The sequence below is a fragment of the Mixophyes fleayi genome, chromosome 8 (genome assembly GCF_038048845.1).
Source record: "Mixophyes fleayi isolate aMixFle1 chromosome 8, aMixFle1.hap1, whole genome shotgun sequence".
Classification (NCBI taxonomy): Eukaryota; Metazoa; Chordata; class Amphibia; order Anura; family Limnodynastidae; genus Mixophyes; species Mixophyes fleayi.
Genome location: NC_134409.1, coordinates 14,022,702 through 14,050,096, shown reverse-complemented (window position 1 = coordinate 14,050,096; position 27,395 = coordinate 14,022,702). Strand labels below are relative to the sequence as shown.

Genomic DNA, 27,395 nt, shown 5'->3' with positions numbered 1-27,395 from the left:
TGTGACCAGAAAGTTTATTATGTGTTTCATGCTCTCAGGCGGTTTTAGTAGCCAGGCTGTATTTTTGTTTTGGCTAGGGTTAAATAGGTTGACATCATGTTCACTGCATATCTGTCTGTCCCACACCCTGGACGAAATTATTAATAGACCCTGTTAGTAGCCGTTAATGTTACAGTAGATATTAGAACTTTTGTTATGTGTTGCAATATGATAATATTACTATATCTGCCTTTACATTATTATTTTATTGTAAGTGCCCTCAGAATATACGGAGCACTTTGGTTAACAGTAAACACAGAGATTATGTAAACCAAGTCCAGTGGTGTTTTAAGGAGCAGCGTATTAGTCCCTGGATGCAAAAATCTGCAGTACCACTTATCACCACCAGGGAGCAGAGCGCTTCCATACTAACTGTATATTTCATGTACAATATAGTTTGCAGAGTATGCTAAGGCAGGATTCATATAGTATACTTGTGCATATATAATATATATATATATATATATATAGATATATATATATATATAGATATGGACAACAAAAGAGGCGGGGCTTGACAGAAAAGTGGGTGGTATTTTCAGCAAATTTGCCTTTTTTGTGGGCGGAGTTCGTGCCGCACAGGGGCGGGGGGGAATTGGGAATTGTTTCTTAAATCAATTCTGTTCTCTAATGATTTTACAGCGCTAGATCCAGCTCTGCCTTGGTCATCACTATCCAAATTACAGGGAGACAATTTCAGAATAAAAACCATGTATTAACCAAATGCCTGAATACTGTAATTACTCTGTGTGAGAGGAATCGGCTGCACATTAGTGTCCATATCTACCGAAACAGACAGAATAATTACCAACTTCATGTTTTCTTATGGAAAATCGGATCTGCTCTTATTACTGGATGCAGACTTAGACAACCTGTGGCTCTGCCAGGCTGGCAAGGCATGCTGGAATTTGTAGTTTGGGTACATGATGTCACAATTCAAATACAAGTGCAGCTCAGGAGCCAGGAATGAGGTGGTAACACACAAAGTTTATTGCTGAATACTGAATATACAGGAATAAATACCGGGTAGATGGCTGATGAAGGTAAATGGTAATATGGAGAGATCCAGGCAGCATAAAACCAAAAGCACAGCAGAGGAAAAGAACAACAGGATGGGACAACAATAACCAGCCCTGAATGCTGGGAGAGACAGATATAAATGGAACACACCCAGGTGCATGAGATAATGAGTGAAGCAGTGTTAACTCCTAAGGAACTAGGAGCACAACAGGCACAATAGCAGCACCTCTGGTGATCAGAGGTACTGCTGCTAACACATAAAATTAATACAAATGATAAAGTCTGATAGTCCAGGAGGCAGGAGCTGCCAGGCAAAGCAGTATGCTGCAGGCAGATCGTGACACATGATATGCAAATGAGCATGACGTATAGCATCCAATGGAAAATTCAGTTTCCCTGTCACACTTGAACATTCCGGCACTAAACATGCTGCATTCACCGGCGTATTCCATGCTGCCACTTCTAAATCTCCACTTCCACCAGTACCTATAGGGCATGTATATTGCCATGAAGCTGGTACCATGTATAATATGGGATTAATCGAGCGCTGGTTTATTTCTTTGGTTTTAAGCCACTTGTATTGTTCGGTGCTGTGCAGAAAACATCATACCTTCCAACTGTCCTGATTTTGGCGGGATATCCCGATTTGCGGACAGCAAAAGAGGCAGGACTTAGCAAAAAAAGGTTGGAGTTTACCCATATTTGCTAAATGTTGGGAGGTACGGAACAGAATGCCAATCACTGTGCTGCCCTGATGTCTAGAACAGTTTTCAGAAAATCAGTCAGCGCCTACTTTTGCGTGTCTGTCTGGAAATGCGGATGGTCAAAAGAGTAAAAACTATTGTTCTCACCTTAGGATCACCAAGTTCATTCATTTAGTCTTTTCCGGCTTCCTCTTAAAATACCACGTAGATTATTCTTATTCTTATAAATCCTGAGAGTGCGTAAATTGGGACTACTTTTATTACGTGTCACTTTTGTGTGCCTGAAACTTATTATTACATTGGTGGAAATGCACCAATACATGTACTATCAATTATTAAGTGCCCCTGGAAGGTGACAGAGATATCCCATTGAAATTATAGGATGACTCCTGATTACCGGACCCTCCTGAATACTCATTAAGTAATTTTACGAGCAGGAGACAGGGACGCTCCTAAATGCACTTTCTTGAGACAAAGGTCTTGTTTTTAAAATATTACATTGTTGATGACATTCCCGTTAATAGCGCTCCTTATAATGGTGTTTGTGTATTGTTCAATAAATTGCAATTAAAACAAATGTTCCTTTATAATCACATTCCTTATCTATATCTTTATTCCCCCGGTCTATTCAACTAATGATTTCTTCTATAATAATTACAATTGCGTTTGAATGGTTTTATTATTCGTTCTAATCAGTTATAAAATAATTATTTGGAATTGTGGAACGTCATTGAGATATTTCTTACATTGTCAGGCATATGGGCTAATGAAAGCAAGAAGTTCTGTACATATATTTTCCTTTTCTGTATATGTTTTCACACTTGTTGTACCCCTCTCCATCTTTCCCTCCTCCACACAAGGGGGTCAAGGTATCAAGCTGAGAGTTTTCCGGGGGGTTTGAAAAACCAATCAGATTCTAGCTATCATTTATTTAGTACATTCTACAAAATGATAGCTAGAATCTGATTGGGTGCTATAGGCAACATCTCCAGTTTTCAAACCCACCGGAAAACTCTCAGCTTGATACATTTACCCCAAGGACTTTTTACGTTCACTCCAACCAGTTACCTCCCCCCAGACACATACTACTTCTACCACCAACAAACAATGAGCACTCGCCACTACCCACTCCCACCCAACACCGTGATCCACACCTACCTCAGCCAGTAGTCTCCGTATCTCTCTTTACCACATAACATACATTCTGTCCATACTTCCTACTCTCACCTCCTGCCCCTAAGTTCCCACTTTACCCGACTACTAACCCAGTTACCCACACCCAACAAACATCCTTTTCCTTACTCACTAGTTTGCCCAATCTTCCTGAAGCTCGATGGCCAAAGGAAAATCCGAATCCACGAACCACGACCCCACCATAACGACTACACCCCACAGCCGCAAAACCACACCACGGCAATCTCCACTACAGACTGCGCTCCACGACTACGTAAGGAAGGTGAACATTTATTTTCTTGCCTGATTCCGGAACGTTATATAATTATAATCACCCTCGTGTTATATGGTTTTACCTACGTTGTTTTTGTTTGTTTAATACAAATCTGGCGGTCTGGTTAATTTATTGATTTATTTATGTATATAATTACACCATGACCACCAGACACCAGACTGCGGCTAAGAGAGTGATCACTATATAAAAAAACAAAAACCTTTATTTCAGCTCCTTAAAAAACACCCCTTCATTGCCGCGTGCACCATTCAATTAATTTCTTTCTTTTTGTGGGACTTTATCGTTTTCAACCGTCTTGATTTCTGAGTAATAACGATGGAGGAGGGGTGTTACCTCCCAATAGGGAAGAAAACGAGAATATCGTTTGGCCATGTCACCGACCAACACCAACATGTCCTGGACCTGCCCAGACATTCTCGTATTGTTCCAAGAACATCCCATTCAATCGCCAATCATTGCCCTTGTGGGTGCCACAAATTAGGACTGTCACACAAATATTGGGACTATTGATGTTGAGCAGCTAAGGATGACATTTTAGTTTGTATGCGTTCCCAACCGTGGCTGTATTAATCCTATATACACAGTCCTGCCATTGGGTGATGTTATTATTATTATTATCATTAATTTATAAGGCGCCACAAGGGGTCCACAGCGCCGTACATGACATACAGAAAACAGTGACCCAGTGAACAAAAAACACACACAGGTAACATGGTAATACAAATCAAATTATTACTGGGACAATGTGTGAAAGTGATGGTAGAAATCAGGGAGAAGCAGGCCGAAGCTTAAGAAAACAGGGCTAGGGAAGCAGGCCAAGAGGTACAGGGGGTGATGGAATAGTAGAAGGTGCACATAAGGAAAGAGGGCCCTGCTCCTGAGAGCTTACATCATAAAGGAAAGGGAGAGACACAAATAGGGTGGTACTAACTGGGGGAGAGAGCCAGGACAAGGGAGTTAGGAGGGGGGGCTGATAGACTTGAATAAAGAAATGAGTCTTAAGGGCACGCTTGAAGCCTTTGAGAGTAGATGATAACCAGATGGAACGTGGAAGATTGTTCCACAGCTGGGGAGCAGCCGGGCAAAGTCCTGGAGACGGGAGTGAGAGGAGGTGATCAGTGAAGTAGTGAGGCGGCGGTCACAGGCAGAGCAGAGGGGGCGGGTAGGAGTGTAGGTAGAGATGAGATTGTTACATTTAGTTCTAGCCTATAAAGTTCTAGTTGTGTTGACCCAGTGGGTTACAGCTTTATATGGAAGGTAGTGAGCTCCAGTAAAACTTGTGAGAGACTCCAATGGTCTTATATGTGCTCTCCATGGAAGGGACATTACAACAAGACACTTACAGACCCATATAACTGACACATGACCCTCACTCACACATGCCCACCACTGGAACTAGAGTTCCTTCACCTATGTAGGAGGTGTTCTCATCAGTGGGTAAGGCCCAGCCCTTTGCCATGAAGAATAGCTGCTGTCTTGCCCATGATGGTGGATGGCCGGGCGTCTTTGCCATAATGACAGTCATGCCAAATTAGTTTCTAGCCAAGGGGGTAAATTTATCACGCTGCGGGCTTCAAAAAGATGTTGCCTATAGCAACCAATCAGATTCTAGCTGTCATTTATTTAGTACATTCTACAAAATGATAGCTAGAATCTGATTGGTTGCAACATCTCCACTTTTTTAGACCTGCAGTTTAGTAAATATACCCCCTGGTGTCTTTTAAACTCCCTCCGTACTTCATGCAGGTAAGCCAGTTGGCATAGCATGGTAGCTGAACACAGTGATCCTTCGTTACCCCTAGGTGTGATTCGAGAGGGCCCCCCCACATCTGCTACTGTTCAGAGTCAGACTTTCACTTTCTAATCCCACTTCTAACGCTCTCGGTGACATGCGGGGCAGGAAGCATTTTGCAAATCTCAATAAAATAATGACATGTTTATGCAGCAGCGCTGAGTTTTGCTCAGGCAGTAACCGCGGGGCATCAGGAAATTCAACTGAATCTTCATTTTATTTTCAAAACAGAATAATTCACCTTTTAATTACATAGGAGATTGCACACTCCAGTGTTTAGCTGGATGATTTCTGCCTCAGCAGCCTGAGAGGTAATCTGTGTACCTGGGGCTGACATCTGTATAACATGACTGGGTTTTAATCAGTATAATGTATTAATACAGCACAAGACAGGAAAACAACCCAGCGGATGAAAGAGTTATTCGGGGTCAGTGACAAAGAGAAGAACATTTGGGTGTTTGTGGTTTGATTACACCTAGTTTATGTTTCGGCTTCTGTGTGGAATTAGTCTGTAACATGGATGTTTTGTGGTCATGACTAGCACATTACGTGTTCCTTCGGTTAGTTTATTATGTTATATGTAAATGGAAGGGTTTGGGAAAGGGGGGAGTTGTGCAGATAGAGGCGTACCTCATCCAGTACAGATTACAGCCTTGTTTGGTCCAACTTGCGAAACATGATTTTGTTTTCTGAAACACGATTTAAGCATACTTGCCAACTTTTCCTCATTGGCTTCAGGGAGATCCCGCGGGAGGTGGGCGTGTGGGGGCGGGGCTTGATAAATCGCACAGCACTGGGGTCATGAGTTCAATTCCTGACCATGGCCTTATCTGTGAGGAGTTTGTATGTTCTCCCCGTGTTTGCGTGGGTTTCCTCCAGGTGCTCCAATTTCCTCCCACACTCCAAAAACATACTAGTAGGTTAATTGGCTGCTATTAAATTGCCCTTAGTCTCTATGTGTGTGTGTGTGTGTGTTAGGAATTTAGACTGTAAGCTCCAATGGGGCAGGAACTGATGTGAGTGAGTTCTCTGTACAGCGCTGCGGAATTAGTGGCGTTATATAAATAGATGATGATGATGATGTAATCATTCACATTAGTCCCTGACTCAGTAGAGCTTACACTTTATATTCCCTGCAGGAAGACACACATTTTATCAGAAGCCAATTCTACGTCTTTAGAATTTGGGAGGAACCCCACGCAAATACTGGAAGAACATTCCAAATCTACAAAGACGGGCCCTGGTCAGAATTGAACCCATGACGCCAGCGATACTAACCGCTGTGCCACCGTACTGCCATGTTCATAAAAAAACTGCAACTTTTTCCACCCCAGGTTCGTGTCTGTGTGTGCTGGTACTGCTGGTTTGATATGGTACAGCTACTGCTAATGAAAGCATAATTAGTTACTTTCTGGTCACTTATTATTTTAGTTAAATGGAAGTGAATGATGAGATATGATGAATGACAGCTTCCTGGGACTGGGGTAACCTGATAATGATTGTTTATTGGGAGTTACATTTTGATACAAATGTCTGTTCCGTCTTTCTACTCAGCCACCAAAAATTGCATGAAAGTACATGAACACTCGCGGTTATGTAGAGAAAAAGATATCAAAACGTATTTTTAGATCTTACATTACAGTTTTCGTCAGGTTAATCTTAACATGAATATAAATATTAAAGTGAATTGATCCATCGGTTGCAGTGTTAAAGGTTTCCATAAATTGCTAGAAAAGATAGATTAAAATAAAGATGATTGAATCTCTCAACACCTCGGTTGTCATCCAGTAAAGTACAGCTTCAAACACCACCTAACAATAATATCATGCCACCGTGGGATACATAAGTCATGTAAATGTGAGGAAAACGATCTGTTTTTATAAATACTGTGTTTTTATTAATGCGTCTTTCCTGAAACAGCATTTTACAGGTGTTTCATCCATTCATCTCAATTTCAGATCAATAATTAATGTTGCCCTGGGAATTATCCTTGCATGCTAATACCCGCTGTGCCAAGATATCACTATAAATGTGTAAATTACTTGGAAAAATCTAAAATCGCCTGGTTATGGTTACAAGTCAGTGGAACAATTCTGTACGGTTTGGAATTCTCCGATTTCTATCATAAGCAATTTTCTACAGTATAGGTTTTAAATAAAATTCATAAAGGGTTTACAATATCATTCGCCCAGGAATCAAATTATTGGCTCAATACCCCCAAATAACTCAATAACCTGAACCATGGGAAAATCACTCATTTCATTATGGGTGGAGGGGACCATTTATGCGTGTGACATTATAAATGTTATGAAATAATAAAATAAATATATACATTATTATTTCCTGGTTGTAAATCAAATAGCATTGAACCTGTAATAAAATGATAAATTAATATTTTCTCTGTAATAAATAATACATTACTATTGTCTCCTTAATAAATGCAGTTTTATTGTCCCATAATTAATAAGGCAATGTTCTGTTCTGAAAGCAATCTCACTTATCAAAACCATGTCTAAAATATTTGCCTTTTTTACTGGTGATTTTGCCTAAAGTGCATGTGGTTTAGGGGTTTGCAAACCACATGTCGGATATGGTTTGAATTTTACCCCTCCAAATGGCAGATTGATAAATCCTTCGGTTTGGAGCTGAAATGGCATGCGGTGTATGAACGATTACAAACCACACAACAAAATTCTGCTCAGTAAATCCCCCCCCGATGGTCTACATAACGTGCTCATCTGAGATTCTATGCAGTTTTTTTCTCCAAGATATTTTCAAAGTTGGTCCACATTACTGCTACGATTCTCCCTCGTTGTCACGTTACTCCAGAACTCACAAATTGACCAACAGATTTTCTAGTTAGTCTACCCTGACTCATAAGGCTCATATTGCATTAGCCGGCAAACTGTCTTCTACTTTAGCTCATCTTTGGTGCCTACATAAAAATAGCTGGAGTATTGCCCAAAAGTGGCTGTGTTGGGGTGGGGTTTGGGGCAGATCTGGGGGGGGGGGGGGGGGAACTATTTTTTATAATGTTGGGAGGCAGGCAAATGACACATCCCCAACACACTCCACAGAGATCACAACACAAACCTCTAGTAGATGGGAACATGCAGATAAATTAGTACCATACATTGCCCCTAAAAAGGACATTACCACGCGGCATCGTTCTGCGGGGGTGGGGCCAAAGTTATTCACTGTAAATCACGTTCTTGAAGACACGCTGTCCCACCCACTAGGAACTGGGAAGGACATGGAAGAGTGGCCTGCTCTTCTGGGAGTTTGGGAGAGCTACTTGAAATTCGGGAGACATCCTGAGAGAGTAGGTAAGTATGATTTTATCTTCCTCCTAACCGTGTGATACAAATTCAGGCTTTAGGAAGAAAGATGTTCAGCCCCCCCCCCCTTTTATTGCATGGGGGGGGCAGGTTAGGTACATGGGGTGTCATAGAAAGTTGAACTCTCCCTTCTATGTTGCTGCAGGCAACTTTGCAATTAAATATATTTCTATTTTATTTCTAAAAACTCGCAGGGTGCCCCCAGAGGCAGGGGGGCACCCTGGGAGGATTGGGGCACCGTATCGACGGGGGTGGGGATTATATAATCTTCATTCACGGTCAGTCGTGCCACACAAGTCATTGTCCTACCTGTCCTTTCCGGTCTCCTTCTTGAAAAGTTCATCGAACTGCAGCATCTTGTGACGGGTAATGATGTGGATCTTTAATCGAGGTAGTATCTTGTTTATGAGCTGGAGGTGGTTATAAATCACCCCCTTGCCGTCCCTCCGCATGTAGTGGTTTGGCCCCCAGAAAATAAAGACGGTTCCTTGGCTCAGGTTTAGAAGTTCGTTGCGGTTCCTCAGTACCCTCTGCATGCTGCTGTGTGCCACCACCCGCAGGCTCGTCTTGTTGCCAACGTCCTGCCCGTGCCCGTGTGTGGGAGCGTCATTCATACGTATCACGCACTCCGTCTGGTCAATCCGATCGCCCAGTTTACTGCCCAGCAGGTGTCCCGAGCTGGTGACCAGCGCACAACTCTTGCAGCGCATTTTCAGGGGCTGTGGAAAGAAAGGAAGGAGCTGTGAGAACACAAAGCAAAGCGGAATATCACAGCGTAATCTCTGCTGCTTCACAAGAGTTTATATTCTCTCACTGTCCCTACAGGCAATTGGAAAGCCGGCTAATGCACAGAAAATCTTCTAAATGTAACTTAACAATGTACGACACTGTATAGGTCATTGGTACGGCCTCATCTAGAATACTGTGTTCAGTTCTGGAGGCCATATCTCCAGAAGGATATAAATACATTACAGACTGTACAAAGAAGGGCAACTAAAATGGTGCATGGACTACAGCACAAAACTTACCCGGAAAGACTAAAATATCTTAATATGTATAGTTTGGAGCAGAGAAGGGAACGGGGGGACATGATAGAAACTTTAATATATATCAAGTGTTACAACAAGGTGCAGGAGGGAAACATTCTACAAAGGAAGAGAAGTATTAGAACACGAGGACATGTACTGACACTGGGGGGAAGAGAAGTATTAGAACACGAGGACATGTACTGACACTGGGGGGGAAGAGAAGTATTAGAACACGAGGACATGTACTGACACTGGGGGGAAGAGAAGTATTAGAACACGAGGACATGTACTGACACTGAGGGGAAGAGAAGTATTAGAACACGAGGACATGCACTGACACTGGGGGGAAGAGAAGTATTAGAACACGAGGACATGTACTGACACTGGGGGGAAGAGAAGTATTAGAACACGAGGACATGTACTGACACTGGGGGGAAGAGAAGTATTAGAACATGAGGACATGTACTGACACTGGGGGGAAGAGAAGTATTAGAACACGAGGACATGCACTGACACTGGGGGGAAGAGAAGTATTAGAACACGAGGACATGTACTGACACTGGGGGGAAGAGAAGTATTAGAACACGAGGACTTGTACTGACACTGGGGGGAAGAGAAGTATTAGAACATGAGGACATGTACTGACACTGGGGGGAAGAGAAGTATTAGAACACGAGGACATGTACTGACACTGGGGGGAAGAGAAGTATTAGAACACGAGGACATGTACTGACACTGGGGGGAAGAGAAGTATTAGAACACGAGGACATGCACTGACACTGGGGGGAAGTAGGTTCAGAGGAAATGTGAGGAAAAACTACTTCACAGAAAGGGTAGTGGATAAGTGGAATAGCCTCCATCAGAGGTGGTAGAGGATAATACAGTAGAGCAATTTAAACATGCTTGGGATAGACATAAGGATATCCTTACAAAGAACTAAAGATCAAATAGGCTTTGAAGTTATCATAGGTTAAAACATGGGCAGACTAGATGGGCCAAGAGGTTCTTATCTGCTGTCAAATTCTATGTAACAATGTTTTACTCTTAGACAAGAGTTTTTTCATAAAACTGAATATATTTGAATCTACATGTATGTTTAACTTTAGTTTCAGAGCAATTTATATGCTGCAGGTGGTTGAATTGGGTGGTAACAGTGCAGTGATCCCCAACCAAGGGTTCGGGAACCCCTAGGGGTAATTGAAGTGTTCCCTGGGGGTTCTCAGAAAATAAATCAGTAATGGATGCACTATTGTTCTCAATGTCAAGTGGACGGATCTACTTGTGATGTTCTCCAGTCAGGTAACTATCAAGTCTGGCCAGGAAGAAAGGAGTCAGTTGTGATGGGAATGGACTATCGCCATCTGGAGAGCTGCAGGATGCCACAGATTTTCTGTAGCTAGTATGGTACTTGTAGTTCTACAGTATCAGGAGATATGAAACTTTGCTGTAGTAACATTGGAGTCTATTCATATTTGCAGCAATGTCAGTGGGCTAGATAGCTTAGTGTGAGCTCCTTTATTTGCATTTTTCAGGGGTGGGGGCCCCAAAGAATAGTTTTACACACAGTTCCACTCATGTCTGAAAACACCTCTGGTTGGAGGACTGCAGATCACTGCCCCTGGCTTTAACCAACTAGAGACAGAGACACTTTTCAACAAGCATAAAGCATTGATTGGATCGTTGGTTGAACAAGGGAAGTAAAAATGTTGGCCTAGAAACACACAGACAAAATGCAGCAACATCAACTTGTGAGTCCGATCAGCCACGTGCCAAGTTGCCAACCCCCCTCCAAAACATCTTTATGACCAACAAAAAGATAATCTCTCAAAATGCAAGAAAATAAAATATGACAATGATGACATCAATATTGGTTTTACATATATCGGGCATCGAGAGCAACCAAAACCAAAGTGTGGTGTTTGGGCTGAAGCACTGAAATATATTTGGGAGTTCCCAGTGTAAAAAAAAAAGTTTATGAACCACAGGTCCAGCGCCCCCTTGTGGTCACCGAGATGAACTGGACTGCAGTCTATAAAGAAAAAAAAAAATATTTTTTTTAGAATTACCCTGTTGGTCTCTTCTTTGCCCAAGTGCCCATTTATTTTCAAATAAAATTCAATACAAAAACAGAAATACTTTAAATTTGCCATGAGATTTTCAAATGATGGTACAGCCACCCTGTATCTTCCGTTACTTTATTAAATCAAATCTTTAACAGATGATACATAGGCGTAACCCACATTGCAGTTTTGGGACATAACTCTGTACAAATGCTTTGTCTGGTCCGAGGTCTTAATTTTTTAAATGCATTGATATCATTGTGCCTACAATGACCTATAATGTGTGCCTGGGTGGTGTAGAAGATATCACAAAAATATTGGTTGCACGGTGGCTTAGTGGTTAGCACTTCTGCCTCACAGCACTGAGGTTATGCGTTCGATTCCCGACCATGGCCTTATCTGTGTGGAGTTTGTATGTTCTCCCCGTGCTTGCGTGGGTTTCCTCCCGGTGCTCTGGTTTCCTCCCACACTCCAAAAACATACTGGTAGGTTAATTGGCTGCTATCAAATTGACCCTAATCTGTATGTGTGTGTGTGTTAGGGAATTTAGATTGTAAGCTTCTATGAGGCAGGGACTGATGTGAATGAGCAGCGCTATATAAATAGCTGATGATGCTTGGTCTCGCCCCCACTGAGTACATCTGAAAAGTAATTTTTCCCCCACCAGCTAAACCAGGTCTGGGCTTGTAGTTTCACAATACACAGGTTGTCCAGGCGTGATCTAAATAATAAAGCCGCCCCCCGCCCCCCCCCCCCCCCATCCAATTTCCACCCCTGGGCGGGGCTATGATGACATGAACAGTAATTTGGGTGGGTTCAGTGAGTGTCCCAGACAAAGGAGAGTAGGCAATTATCCCCTGGAAGCTCCTTTAAATATTTTCTCTTGGAACACAATTTAACTTTTGCATCTAGTTGCAATATAAGATGCTTTACAGAAGCTAGACAGCATTCATCAAGGAGCTCCCAGTCTGCCCAGCGTCTCCAAACAGAAGAAAGGAGCGGCATTATTCTCCTCCCACAGTCCCAGATGTTACAGAAGGGGACAACACCAGGGGATAAATGTATCAAGCTGAGAGTTTACCAGCAGGTTTGAAAAGCCAATCAGATTCTAGCTATAATTTATTTAGTACATTATTCTACAAAATGATAGCTAAAATCTGATTGGTTGCTATAGGCAACATCTCCACTTTTCAAACCCGCCCGAAAACTCTCAGCTTGATACATTTACCCCCATGTCTGAGCTGTCGCCCAACGTTTAGCAGGTTCAGAAATGTCCCATAGTATCCCCATTACATAAACACAAGTGTATACCAGACGGTATTGGTTGATTGCTTGCCAAGAGTTCTTCAACATATTCCTCCTTTGAATAAATGCCAAAAATAAATCGGCTTTAGAAAAAATACTTTAACTCTCTATAATAGACAGAACATTTCCACTCTCACAAAATTGTCACATTCAAGTCATTTTCTACTGGTTCTGAGAATATCCTGCAATTAAATGATATATTCTTTACTTCTGTCTGAGTCCCTGCAATTAGCATCTTACACCGACTCGTCTCAACATTTCCATTTGCAAAAGGCTCTTGACATACTCGGTAATGATCCCGCAATACTTGGAGGGGCTCTAATTTTTATTTGTTGTCTATGTTAAGTCGCACGAGCACGTCAAAAAGATGCGCTACTTAAAAGTATGAATTTTGTTTACAGCTTGTTATGTAGATATAATACATTCTCTTTATCTGGAGCATCTAAACATTTCTCCTTATACTGTGAATGTTTTCATGTAGATTATTGGAAGAAAACTCCCTTTGTTCCGTTCAGCTCTCCAGTTCTCATCCTATAATATTGCTCGGTTTAAGCTCATTAATGTGAGATCATTGGCACAGTCTTATTACATGCGTCACTCGTGTGTTTGGACAAGTTTTATGACATGGGCACCTAGAAATGCCGCCTACCACAACGGTGCAGCTGAAAGCTACGACGTGTATCCAAATATAGGGACCCGATCTCTGGAACCCCAATGGTGGTGGAGTAAAAGACTGTGCATCCCACTGCAAGGCACAGGGCGCTGTATGTACAACCTCCACCCATTTATCTCAATTAGAGTACAAAAGTACTTTGTTTGTCCCCAAGTGTAAAGTGGTATGTAAATAAATGTTATTAATACTAAATATAATAATAATAATTATAATAATAATAAAAGTATGTGTGCTTGAGCACTTACTCTGCAAGCGTTGCTGAAAAACACGCAACTCTTTTTATTTTATAAGGCGCCACAAAGGGTCCGCAGCGCCGTACATGACACACAGAAAACAGTGACCCATGACACAACAGGATACAGGAAGAATAAACAAAAATACATACACAGACACAGGTAACATGGTAACGCAAATCAAATTATTCCTGGGACAATGAGTGAAAGTGATAGTAGAAATCAGCGAGAAGTAGGCCGAAGCTTAAGAAAACAGGGCTAGGGAAGCAGGCCAAGAGGTACAGGGGGTGATGGAATAGTAGCCTTCCCATTGGATGTTGCAAATTCACTCCACCCCCTGCGCAGACACTGTAATCCTGGCCCACAATCAATACTTTCCTGCAAAAGTAGATTCACATCTACAAATATAGGCATATAACATCCATGGGGGTGTAAACTAAGAGGAAATTAAACAATTACCCCTGGCACAAATAAGTCATCCTAATATAAATTCTCCCCCACTCGGTAACACCCTAATTGTGTCTTCCCTTTAGGGCGTAAGTTCTCACGATCAAGGCCCTCTGTCTCTCTATCCCGAGCCCTGTGTTCTTGAGCTCAGGTCTACTTCATACTGGACATTACCATCACACTCACTCACTGTCCTGTAAATATCTGTATTACCAAGTTATCTGTCAATAATTTGTTTCTTCAGTATGTCTGGTCTATGTATTATTTTGTTTTTCATGTATTATGTACTGTGTTATGGATCGTTGCTGTCTATATGTCGTGTATGACGCTGCGGGCCTTATGTGGCGCCTTATAAATAAAATAATAATAAAGTGAAAAATGATTCATGAGTGAGGAAACATCTGGACACCCTAATCCTCACTAGAAGATTTTATAGTATAGTCTCGGGCACCGGACACCTTGGCGCGCTAAGACATGGCATTCCCGTAAAATAGAGACATCAACGTAAAAATATCCACAGGTCACAAAGGCGACATTTGTAAATTAACCTTATCTATTGTTTATTGACTTGCAAAATTGTTATATGGACACTACTCCAACGACTTGCATGTAACACTCCCATCTGCCCCAGATTTTCTATATAGCAGGTTTTTGACGGAGGAAATATTTAATTCCCTCTTCTTATTTTCTCAGAACGTGAACACTTAGGATTTATAGAACTAATCTGAACTGGAAAGGATACCGGCTTTACTGACAGTGAAAAGGAATCAAGCATTGGTTTTTACGATTCAGGTTATTGTAAAAGGTCTGTCCACCTTCAGATTATTTTAATTTATTGGCCCTCCTGCAACTGTAATAAATCTATTGCTTTATTTATTTGTTTCTGACTTATTTATGTTTGTTTGTTTTTTAACTAAGCCTTTATATCATTCAGGCAGAGTTGTTTATCTTTATTGCCATTAGGCGTGACATAGATCTGCTCTGCTCTTTGATATTATCTACGAACTGTTATCCAAAGACTAGCATTGTCTTATATTATTTGGGATTGTCCTTAGGTACACACTCTAAAATTGGTGCAATGTTATTGGGCTTCTATTATATAACAATGAGGGCAATTTGCATATAACACTAAGAAGTATAATTTTTCCAAACAAGGGAACGTGTATCCTAAATTGATTGACTCTACATTCTTCAGTCATTTCAAGCTGTCACCCAACCGAATTTCCAGCTGATTCAGCACAAGAGCAGAGTGTTACAAACCTTCTTAATCAGCTCTTCTTGGACAGTTATTGAACCATCTCCATGATATCAGCATCTCCGTCTCCCTCATTCTCCTTTACAAAAGTGTTACAATGTTACCATTCTATAGCACCTACAATAGATGTATAGGACAGGCCAGTATACCGTAAGCACCTATAAAACTCAGATTTACTGACAGTCCTGTTCTCCTCCCAATAAAAGTGTCCGCCGAGAGAGATCAGTATCAATCACAACCTTATTGGAGTGGGAGATAGGATACAGAGATAACCCAAAGCTATCAACCAGAGTAATGGTCAGACCAGCAGAAGTAATCAGCGGAGGGAGAGGGGACGTTTGGGCCAAAAGGAAAGACAGCGCTAGTAATGTGTAGAGATAGATCATTATGATGAATCCCCATGGGGTCTGTATAGTACAGGGGGTCTCTGAGTGAGGAAGCTTCTGATAGAATGTTAAGTGCAGTCTGTTTAATGCAGACAGAGACCTACAGCACATTCTCCGGTCATCATCTGCTGCGAAAGACCAATAAAGTCAAACGGTGAATGTCCCCCATTCTCTAGGCCTTGGTGACTGCCGGCTCTACAGAGACGATCTCTTTTCCATCTTTTATTGGGCTAAAATGTTTGCAGGGGTCTCAATCCAGTATTACTTGCCACTGAGGAGACTGTTGCATCAATACATGCTCTATTCTTTCAGTCAGAGGCAAACGCAGGATTTGTAGAGGGGGGTTTCCACACTACGCCACCAGTGGGCGTGACCAGCATGCATGGGGCGTGGCTATAATATTAGACAGTGCTTGGCTGCTCCCCAACTCTTCCTATCCCCATAATATACATGGGCAATGCTACGTGTACTACTGTTAGGTGCACACAGCTCTCCCTTTTCAAGCAGAGCCGTGTGAAGCGGGGGCAGGGTCCAGCCACCTCAATTATACAGTGCCCCAGGGTTTGAGGGGGGTTTCCGGGGACTAGGAACCCCCCCCCCCCCTTCCCCTTGGTTTGTCTATGTCACTTGTGTTACTTTTAATGTGTGCTTGTAGCAAACACAAGATGGCTGCCTCCACAGCAGTTCCTGTTTTTTTCTTTAATGAAGTACTCATTCTATTACATACTTGCTAACAGTCCCAATCATCATAGCACAGCCCTCTTTTCGTTGGCCTACCGGAAAAGTTTAATGCTATCGCCCAAAATAGATGTAGCTTGAGCGGAATTGACTCACTCACATCAGTTCCCTGCCCCATTGGAGCTTACAGTCTAAATTCCCTAACACACACAGACAGAGAGAGAGACTAGGGTCAATTTTCAGAGCAGCCAATTAACCTACCAGTATGTTTTTGGAGTGTGGGAGGAAACTGGAGCACCCGGAGGAAACCCACGCAAACACGGGGAGAGCATACAAACTCCACACTGATAAGGCCATGGTCAGGAATTGAACTCATGACCCCAGTGCTGTTAGGCAGAAGTGCTAACCACTGAGCCACCGTGCTGCCACCTTTCCTATACACTTCCCATTTTCTATAATAAGTTGGACATATGAACCTTGTTTGATATACAGGTGCATTGGATCCCACAATCGTACTGGATCAGTGACACATGAGCCTATCATGACTATTTGGTGCTGCTGGAGGACCCTGCTCCATTCAGCACTTATATAACGCTGTCTGTTACTCCCCACTTGCTTCCATTCCTCTCCTCACATATAACATGAATTAATCACTCGTACGGTGCAATAATAAACACGGACTCAATGGACAGAGATACATTTTTGTACTTTTATTGGTCTGTTTTGATTTGCAGGGACAAAAAAAAAAAGTCCAATGAATTAAATATGCACAGACAGCAATCAGCAGAAGAGCTGAACATGCTCTTTGGATTTAGAAAGAAAAAGGGTAACAAATACTGGGCTGGCATCTAATCACGTTGGCATTGATTGCTCTGCAAAGTGCTATGGACGGGACTGTGCCCAGTGCGGCTGGCTCACATCCTAACTTACGTTTTTCTCTTCAGTGAAGTGGGATAGCAGATTGCAAGTGAAATTAAATCAATGTTAATCGACTTTCCTCTGAGTGGACCGTCATCTGCTTAATTGAATAACAAGGCAAACAGATAAAGGATGCCATTTGCCACACCCTTAAAACTGTTGCCATTTTATTTTGTATTGTCTAATCCAGGTCAAACTAGGTTAAAGTGCATCTGTTACCTAACACACAGTGGGGGCAGCCATTTTGTGGGCGGGACCAATATGCAGCCTAATTATTCAGTAGGAACTAGTGACTTCATAGAGACACCAAAATAATATAAAACAAAGTTTACTCACATATACCATAAAAAATAGTTTTATTTGTCTCTAAATAGAACAACTTAGGATATTACATGCGTTCTCCACCTTCAAATGACTCACTTTTTGCCTTATACAGGTTCTGTGACTGTTACTAAATACTTTGCTTTCTACTTCTGTCTTCCTTCTGTGCTTTTCACCTATGCATTTATATCATCAGGTAGAGTGTTTATTTTTTTATTTTTGTTTGCCCTCGATACAACATAAATCTGCTGTTCTCTGCAATAAAAGATCAGTAAGCCTGAAAATAATGTTATTCAAATGCCAATATTCTAAAATGCCTCCCTTGCCTCAAACTCCTCTAGTTGTGCAGAGCTTCCGTCAGAAAGCCCTGCCGGAGAAACATCATTTTTCCATTCACAACAATCCCCACGTTCCGTCAGCCGCGTGACGTCACATTGCTGACAGTCCTCGCTGCTCTTCCAGGCTGTAGTCTGGGGCGTCGGCGATTTAGAAGTCCATGGAGTCAGGGATACATAACTCCTTTAAATTCAATTGTATCTAGAAAGTAGTGTTGTGTCTGATCATATAAATACATAGCTGAAAATCAGAGAAAAAACCCCCCAGAGAGCACAGGACAAAGAGCAATGTATTTTGGGGGGGGGGGGAGTGCACAAGTCCAGTCAATTAGTCATTTGAAAGTGGAGACTTCATGAATAAAGTTTTAGTTTTACTTTAGTATATAAATTATCGTATACACAGTAAAACAAAAATCAGCTAGTCATGAATAAGTGAAACGCCTCTGGGCAGTGGCGTAACTAAACATTTGTGGACCCCATACCAAAATTTTGCTAATGGGCAAAATGAATCAGTTACTCACTCCCTACAGCTTACTGAAGCTCCCTCTACTGATCAGTCCATGGCTACTGTTGTAGTAATAGAAAGCAGCCTAGACTGTTAACCAATCACAGCCTTCCTTTTGGTTACTATGACAGCAGCCACAGTCTGATCACTAAAGGGAGCTTCAGTAAGCTGAAGGAGGTGAGAACTTGTCTGTATCCCCACTGCTTACAGGACAGGAACCCTGCTTGTGCCAAGTGTGGTCCGTGTAGCAGCTGCTCCACAATGCTACCACTCCTGTCTCTTGGCATGAAGGTGTTAAAATGAAAGCCTGTTTCTGCAAGTGAATACTGATTGAGTGAGGGACTGATTAATAGGAACGTACCTTCAAAATCTAGACAAATTTTGGCTTGGTCAATTTAAAGATACCAGTGTATTTACATGTCACAGATCACAGACCTTCAGGAAGACTGATGCAGTGCGACAAGTAATACAATGTGTGGAAACAATAGTGTCACATCCCTATAGCTATTAAACATTGCTATCGTGGCACTATTCAGATAATGTGATATTATAAAAAAATCTATGTGATGTTAAGTATTTTCGTGTCACAAAAGACAAAAGTATTATAGGAGTGATACCTTTATTGGCTAACCCAAAAAATTATTATTACATTTGCTAGCTTTCAGATTACAGAGGCCCCTTCATCAGGCAACTTTACAAAAATGAACTTCACTTAGATTTTTCTGGCTAACACGGTACTGCAATAATAATTTTTAAAAATATTTTATTTCTACACAAAATATAAAATAGAAACATTAATATACCAATGTATTTCTGGTCTGTGCAAAAGGCAACCACAATATAAATCAATAACATTAAATTAAATATAAAATTAAATGTAAAATGTTAGAGTGTCAAACTAAAACGTTTCATATACCATATATCTATATAAAGGAAGTTTGTTGGTGAATATCTTCGACACCCCTGTGCATGGCCATCTCTTCCATTGGGCACGATGGGCAGGTGCCCGGGGGCCCCACAGGCAAGGGGGCCCCATAGACAGGGCTCTTAGGTAAAATAAATAATCCTGCAATCATATCTCTCTCTCTCTCCCTCTCATATATAGAGGTAGGGGCCCCGCTGCACTGCTTTGCCCGGGGGCCCATAATGTTGTTAAGGTGGCCCTGCCCCTGTGCCGTTTGGGTTGAAAGCAACGCGACGTGGTCCAGTTGGATCCTGATCAGGTTTTAGTGGGGTAGGGTCCTGGTCGGACCTCCCAGTGCTATACGTTGGGCAGAACTTTGACCCAGGAAGCTTGTCCTGAACCTTCCACTGGATGGATTTGGATTAAAAACTTCACATACTGGTAACATTGGATCCCAGAAGACATACTAGTGGGTTGAGGTCCTGGTCGGACCTCCCGTTGGTGTACGCTGGGCAGAATTCTGACCCAGAGAGCCTGTTCTGAACCTTCCACTGGATGGATTTGGACAAAAAACTTCACCGACTGGTAACATTGGATCCCAGAAGACATACTAGGGGGTTGAGGTTCTGGTCGGACCTCCCGTTGGTGTACGCTGGGCAGAACTTTGACACGGGAGCCTGTTCTGAGCCTTCCACTGGATAAATTTGGATCATATTTAATATAAAAACAAAAATGACACCGGGCAGCCACCTCATGGGTGTGTTGCAAGAGCTGCTAAGCTGCTAATTATTTTTAATTAAATGTTACATGTTTTAAATGTTACATCCAACTCATTGATAACTTAATAACTTTGAAGATTTAAACCCGGGCAACTCCGAGTACTTCAGCTAGTATACTATAAATGATAATGTCCTAATACTTTGAGTAAAGGGGTACTATATATTGCTTAATGGACACCCTGCTGTACAAGGCTACAGACAGAGCAATTTTATGCAGGTCACGGGTCTCCGAAGTGACTTCTAATAACCGTAATAATTCATTATAACACACACATTTTCCCAATGTTTAAATCAGATTTGCCCATTTATGCAGATATTATTTACAGTCATTTATACATATATTACCATCCCTTGTTTACTAGTGGCCTTGGGGTTGGGTACGGAATCCCGATGCTTTGGATACAGACACCGACTGTACCTACAGAAAAAACCCGAACAGTAAAATCACGACATAACGTCTCTCTTCAAATGTACATTTTGCTGTCTTCTGTGACGTCACAATGAAGCGCCGGCATCTTTGGATTTTCCAGCAGTGTAAAGGTAAGTGTGTCGGTGTAAAGTCAAGTGTAGCGGTAAGTGTAGATTTTAATTATGTCGTGATTTGACTATTCGTGTTTTTTTTGTAGGTACAGTCGGTGTCGGATACCAGGTATCTGGATACAGATAACCACCGGTGACCTTGTGCTCTCATATTATCACAGACATGGTTGTTCTACCACCCTCTGTCGCTCTGGTCTACCGGAGCGAGCACGGTGACCGACACGATGAGTAGACTAATATATACCTCTACCTCTCCTGTCCTTACCATACGCTGCAGGGTGCAGTGCAAGAGACGAGCGTCACTGCGGAAGATGGGAAGAGGCATGTTGGGATCCAGCTGACAAAGTGATTACCTTGTCAGCTGCCTAGGATGTGGTTCTCACCTTACCTTATGGGAGAATGACCTTGTAACAATCATCATCATCTTCCCACTTAACTTCCTACCTTTTCTTCTGCCTCTTCCTCCTCACTCCCCTTCCCTCATAGTTATCCTCCGTTCCTCCTTCTCTCCCTCCCTCCCCCGTGTCTCTCTTGTCTGTCTACCCCGCCCCTTAGATTGTACGCTCCTTTGAGCAGGGTCATCTCTCCTCCTGTCTCCACCACTTTTAACTCTGCTCTCCAGCTATCAGCCCTCCTCCTCGAGGACCCTCTCCCCCCCCCCCCCCCCCCGTCCCCACTCGCTCCCTCCTCTTCCTCTGGGAGTTTCCCTGTCACCCGTGCCCTCCCTCCTGGGCTCCGTCGTATGCGGACTCTCCCCTCCCCCTACCCTAGCGTTGAGCTCATTGAGTTACTGTGATTATTGCTTACTGTACTGTGCTGTCTCACCTTGTATTGTAATTTTGTTTGTCCCTGTACGGCGCCACGGACACCTAGTGGCGCCCTATAAATAAAAATTAATAATAATAATAATCATCATCACCATTTATTTATATAGCGCCACTGATTCCACAGCGCTGTACAGAGAACTCATTCACATCAGTCCCTGCCCCATTGGAGCTTACAGTCTAAATTTCCTAATATACACTGACAGAGAGAGACTAGGGTCAAATTTGATAGCAGCCAATTAACCTACCAGTATGTTTTTGGAAGGTGGTAGGAAACCGGAGCACCCGGAGGAAACCCACGCAAACACAGGGAGAACATACAAACTCCACACAGATAAGGACATGGTTGGGAATTGAACTCATGACACCAGCGCTGTGAGTCAGAAGTGCTAACCACTGAGCCACCGTGCTGCCCTAACAATGTGGGCATCCTGAGACAACCAGCTCATTACATCTGTGACAACTTTAATACAGACTTTTAGCGTAACTGCACAGTTGTGGGATATAAACCTACAAGTGCGACTGATGGAATCAGTGAACTGGTCAAAAGTTTCCTGTAGACTTAAGTTCACCTGGCTCTTGAATAAGCCAGGTGGGTGGTATCGACACATGGCGGTTTTTTATTTTACCCTGGAATTACACTTCCTGTCACAACAGGAAGTCAGCAACGCCTGAAGCCCTTGTGACATCACAAAAGCTTGTACACTGTTAAAATACAGCGTTGCTCTTCGTCAACTGCGATCAGGAGGCTTCTTAACCAGTTTTTGCCACCATTGCTCTCCCCTGGACTTTTCCAGACAGTAAGACACCAGCACACAGCAGTGATTGTTTACTGCCAAAGCTCTAACTGTAAATGTTCATGAACTGACAGCAAACAAATCAGAGATTAGCTTTGATTAATTTTGAGCCCCTTAGACACACGTGTGATTGGTTGATATAGTTTTTGCATATTTGCTTTATTGAGTCTTCAGTGTGCTTTTGCTTCTCCCGCTTATTGCAATCTATCATTCCTACCTCTAGCCGTAGATCCAAGTACTATTCATCTTATAAGATACCTATTGAATTTTAAATGTCATTTTCGCTGCACTGTTTTTGATAAACTATTAAAGAGATGCCTGCATATTTCACTAGTGAATATCTTATTATAGGTTACCTCTGATTTGTGGATGCTGGCAGCGATTCTCCATCGTTGACGAAAGCAATTGAACGCTGTGACTACTGCATTTGACGCTGCACTGGGATCCTGATTTATCCTATATAGAAACACCTGATTAGAAGTCATTAGTGTATTTAGTCTGGTTGCCTTATAATTGCCCTTTTTTTTTATATATTATTTAGATTTTGTAAGATGTACCTTGGAACACATATGCTAGTGCACTTTTACCGGCAAAGAAAGGTGTTATAAACCACAGCAACCGATCCAGTTCTGCAGGTTACCTGCCGTTATTGGCAGCACGGTGGCTCAGTGGTTAGCACTTCTGCCTCACAGCGCTGGGTTTATGAGTTCAACAACCGTCTATGGCCTTATCTGTGTTGCGTTTGTATGTCCTCCGTGGGTTTTCCCCAGGTGGAGATAGGGCTTTTCCCTAAATAATAAATAGACCCTTGGATGCTGTACTTTGGAAACCTCCCTTTTAATTTTATTTAATAGCATGTGACATTTAACAATGAGACATTTGCTTTTATTTAGGAAATGTAAAAAGATGACAGAATCTCTTTGCAAAATTATATTTTGGGCATCATAAGTACATTTCACTATAATTTAATTCATAATGGCTCAAGTACTATTTATGTTTTCGTATTTTATCTATTACTCTCTGTTCTTGTGGCAACAATATTGGCTAATAATAATAATAATAATAATGATTTTAGTCCTCTTTATAAAGCTGCAATACATTTCAATTATCACCTTTAATTCATTCCCCACATATCACCATTTATTTGTTTTTTTTAACAGATCCTTGTAAATGTGAAACCTCAACAACGAAAGTGTCGCAGCATTTAAGGTATTTTTTTTTTTTCAACTGCTTAACCCCTTCAGTGCCAAGGACGAATACGACCTGTCATTAGCACACAGGAGGTTCAAAGACGTTTCGAAGGTATACTTACCTGTCCCCCACAGCTAAATCCTATTGGTGGTGAACAGGAGGGGCTTAATGACATCATCTCGTCGACACCTGATGATGTCATCAAGGGTCACCTAAACCAAGACAAATAATGGAGAGTCTGGGGATGGGGTAGAGGGCACTAAAAGTGCCATATCTCCCCCATTTTGGCCCCTAGAAACTCAGGATGTAATAGTTATTATCTGGTGATCATGTGAGATCACCAGATAATAACCCCCTACACTAAAGAAGTAATTAAAGAGATGGAGGAAGAGGCCACAGATCTCCCCCAGCCTGGCTAAAAAATAATAATAATTACCCTCATTTCAAAGAGAAGAGTCCATTCTTTAAAATGATATGACTGTTTAGTAACACCCTCCACTACAGAAAACACTAAGGAGCCCAAAATGATGGAGGGGGTTTGTAATGTACAGCTCTCCTCTATCCTGGTACCTAGAGACTGAATGGCACGAGGGAATTCCAGAAAATAATACTCTACACTGCATAAAATGTTAAGTCCAGAAAACGTTAGGGGGCGAGGGAGGGGGGGTGTTATAATGCCCACCTCTCCCACCATCCTGGCTTCAATAAACACAGGGGGTATCCTTCATTGATGCAGAAGGTTGGCTAGTTTTCAAAATGTATTTCTTGTTGGGCCATCTATAAATCCTACACAATTTATGCATTTTATTCAAGACCGTGCAAAATAGCAAAAAATAAAAACAAAACCCCCCATCATTTTCAAGTGCAGCTTTTAATATGAAAAACTTTGTGTAGCATCCTGCTTTTTGCCGTTTTGGAAAGGTGGATTGATGCCAAAGTATTTCTTGGTGGTGTTTAACAAAAAAAATGCACACGTTTGATTTTAGTTCATTTTCTTGCAATTTCAATAAAAAATAAATAAATAACACTTTCAAACCAAGAAAAACTGTAGAAGACGGTGAAGTACTAGAAAGTTTGTCTCCCACCCAGTTTTAATCGCCAGGGCTCTCTTCTTCTAAGAGCGTTAAAAGGAACAGCTCGTCTTCCACTGATGTACAGAATACTGGCATCTAAGGAATAGGGGAAAGAAAGAAATCATGTGCTCTGGATGGGAAACTATTACATACATTGTTATATTAAAGATGGACTGTTTATTCATTATAGCTCCTGCTACCACACGTGTCAAGAGCGGTAACTATGACTGTGTGATCTGAATGTGGATTGAGTAATAACTATGTTATTCCACATGATGCCGGAGGGGATCATTAAGGCGGCTGCTATCTCAACACAGAGACTTTCTTGAAACAAAGCAGCGTTGTCATGGCAACCTGTTCTGCGGAATTCTAAATGAAAAGGAAAATATGAATTTATCAGCTGTAGTTCTTAAGTCCTTTAATTAGTTCTAGATATTCATTATACCCTAAATAATGATTCCAAGTAATACCGCCTCGCAGTCTTACTACTTCACACTAATAGTTTGTGTCTCAGCAATCAGACGCATGCAATTAATACTGATTATCAGTGCCGCGGTGATAGGTTTTGTGTCTTCTCACGTTACTGGCTTTGCGCTAAGTATATATGTGAGAAAAAATTAATGTTCTACCCATGATTTCCACCTTAGGCATCATACATCTGAAGATAATACTAAAAAAAGGCTTTAAGGGTCATTGAACGTCATCATCGGAGCTTACAATCTAAATTCCCTAACACACAAAGACTAGGGTTAATTTTGTCATCAGCCAATTAACCTACCAGTATGTTTTTGGAGTGTGGGCGGAAACCGGAGCACCCAAAAGGAAACCTACGCAAACACGGAGAGAACGTACAAACGCAGCAAGATGAAGCCCTGGATGGGTGTTGAACCCATGACCTCAGTGCTGTTAGGAAGAAGTGCTAACCACTGAGCCACCGTGCTGCCCATGCAAAAAAACAGAACAAAAAAAACACCTTATGATACTTTGCTATTTACGGAGTCCAGAAAATCGGTTATGCCTCTACTTTTATGGATTTGGGGCCTGGCTGGAATATGCGTGGAGCAAAGAGAAGGAAAACAAGTATCACTGTTGTGTTTGTGGCAGTTTCGGCACCTGGAGAGGAGGGGTGACCTGCGATAACAGGTCACCCTCCTGAGGTTACCACTTTGCTCTCAGAAGAGCAGACCAGGTGCCTCTTCTAAGCATGAGCTGACCCAAACCAACAGTCAGAAGAGGCCTTTGGGAGTCTGGACTGGGGCCGCGGGAGGCCGAATCTCTCCACCAATTTTGCTCAGGTGGCCGTCAATGCCATGTTCCACCCCTGGTCCTGCCTACTGCCACTTACATGTGTCAGTTTTGTGTGTTTGAATATTTATACTTCATGGGTACTTGTTCCGGTAATGCACCTACAAGATTTAAAATTTTAAATGTGCCTGAATGGTACAAAAACCATCCCATTGAAGTAGACTCCCAATTACCAGCACCGGCTGCAAAGCATGCTGGGGATTGTAGTTTCCCAACAGCTAGGGAACACTGATTGTCTAGGTCTGCACTAGAGAAAGGAACATGCACAGCCACAGGCTTCTCAATAAGACGAGTTTAATGCACATAAAGGAGACATTTCTCTTGAGCCTCAATCATTGAAAATATGAGCAAATGCAACACATTGCACTTTGATAAATTGGGACCTGGTCTAGAGTCTCGGGATGTACGGTGAAGACAAGGAGACCAGGGACTGAATTGAAATACATGGATTTGACCCCCAACAGAGTCCTTTAAATCCTGCAAGTGCAACACCCAAACCTGTGCTATACTGACAGGTGGAGATGTTTAAGGGCAAACATTTCCGTATTTAAAAACATGCAGGTTTCAGCCTTGTAAAGTTCACCCAATAAATGGCTTTTCTGCCTTTACTGTGTAAATTCCACTTGCAAATCAATAGTCCAGACGCGTTTCACCTCTCACCTGCCATGATTTAATAAAAGTGACTTCCCCACCATGGCTGATATTTGCTTAGAGATTACATGTCTTATTTGATAATCACTTGAAGACAGAATTCGGCTCTCACATATTGCAAGAACATAGTGTCTACGTGAAAACATTTCTAACGCTGGTACAGCAAATGTTCAGATGTCTTAAATAATTATATATAAGCTCCAATGCCAGTTTCAGGTTTGTAACGATCAGCAGCTAAGGATCAGTAAGAGAGAGAGGAATCCCAGGACAGGAGCTAATGTAAATGGACAATCGGGAGATTATGTAGAGAAGGACATAAACTTAGTATAGACAGGTATAGCAACTAAGGTTATAGGGGCTATTTATCAACTGGCAAACTGCCCGAAAACACCCACATCGTCCCGATACAGAAAATCGGCTGATAAACTGCATCAGAATTCCTGATTTCTCTACATGGATAATCCTATTTAACATATATTGAGGCGGTACTTGTACCAGTCCTGTTAACACTATCTCAGGATGTCCGTAACAGAACAAAAGATTGCAAAATGCTTTACTCTTTAAAATATTTTTTTTTTAAAAAAAGAATGCTTTAAATGTTGTCAGTTATTTATTAAAAATCTAAACTCTAAAGATCCGACAGCTACTTACCCTTAACAATTAACAGACTTGACAGAGGAATCCCCCCTTTATCCTTCCCCCACGTCAGCAAGAGGTCCAAGAACTGGGCAAGCATGACATGAAGCGGGATATTAAATGTTGGCTCCTCAAGTCGTTTATATTCTATGGACACTCCTACAAAGGGGCTTAACTCAGCTTACTGATT

The 27,395-nt window shown here is 41.9% G+C and overlaps 1 protein-coding gene across 1 annotated transcript in view; it reads right to left on the bottom strand.

Moving 5' to 3' along the window:
- The window catches only part of ST6GALNAC5 (ST6 N-acetylgalactosaminide alpha-2,6-sialyltransferase 5), a 106,699-nt gene that overhangs the window by 23,862 nt on the left and 55,442 nt on the right, over positions 1 to 27,395 (bottom strand). The window contains exon 3 of the mRNA XM_075181936.1: positions 8,671 to 9,080. Within this exon, the coding sequence (XP_075038037.1) occupies positions 8,671 to 9,080 (410 nt within the window). The remainder of the gene's footprint in view (positions 1 to 8,670; positions 9,081 to 27,395) is intronic.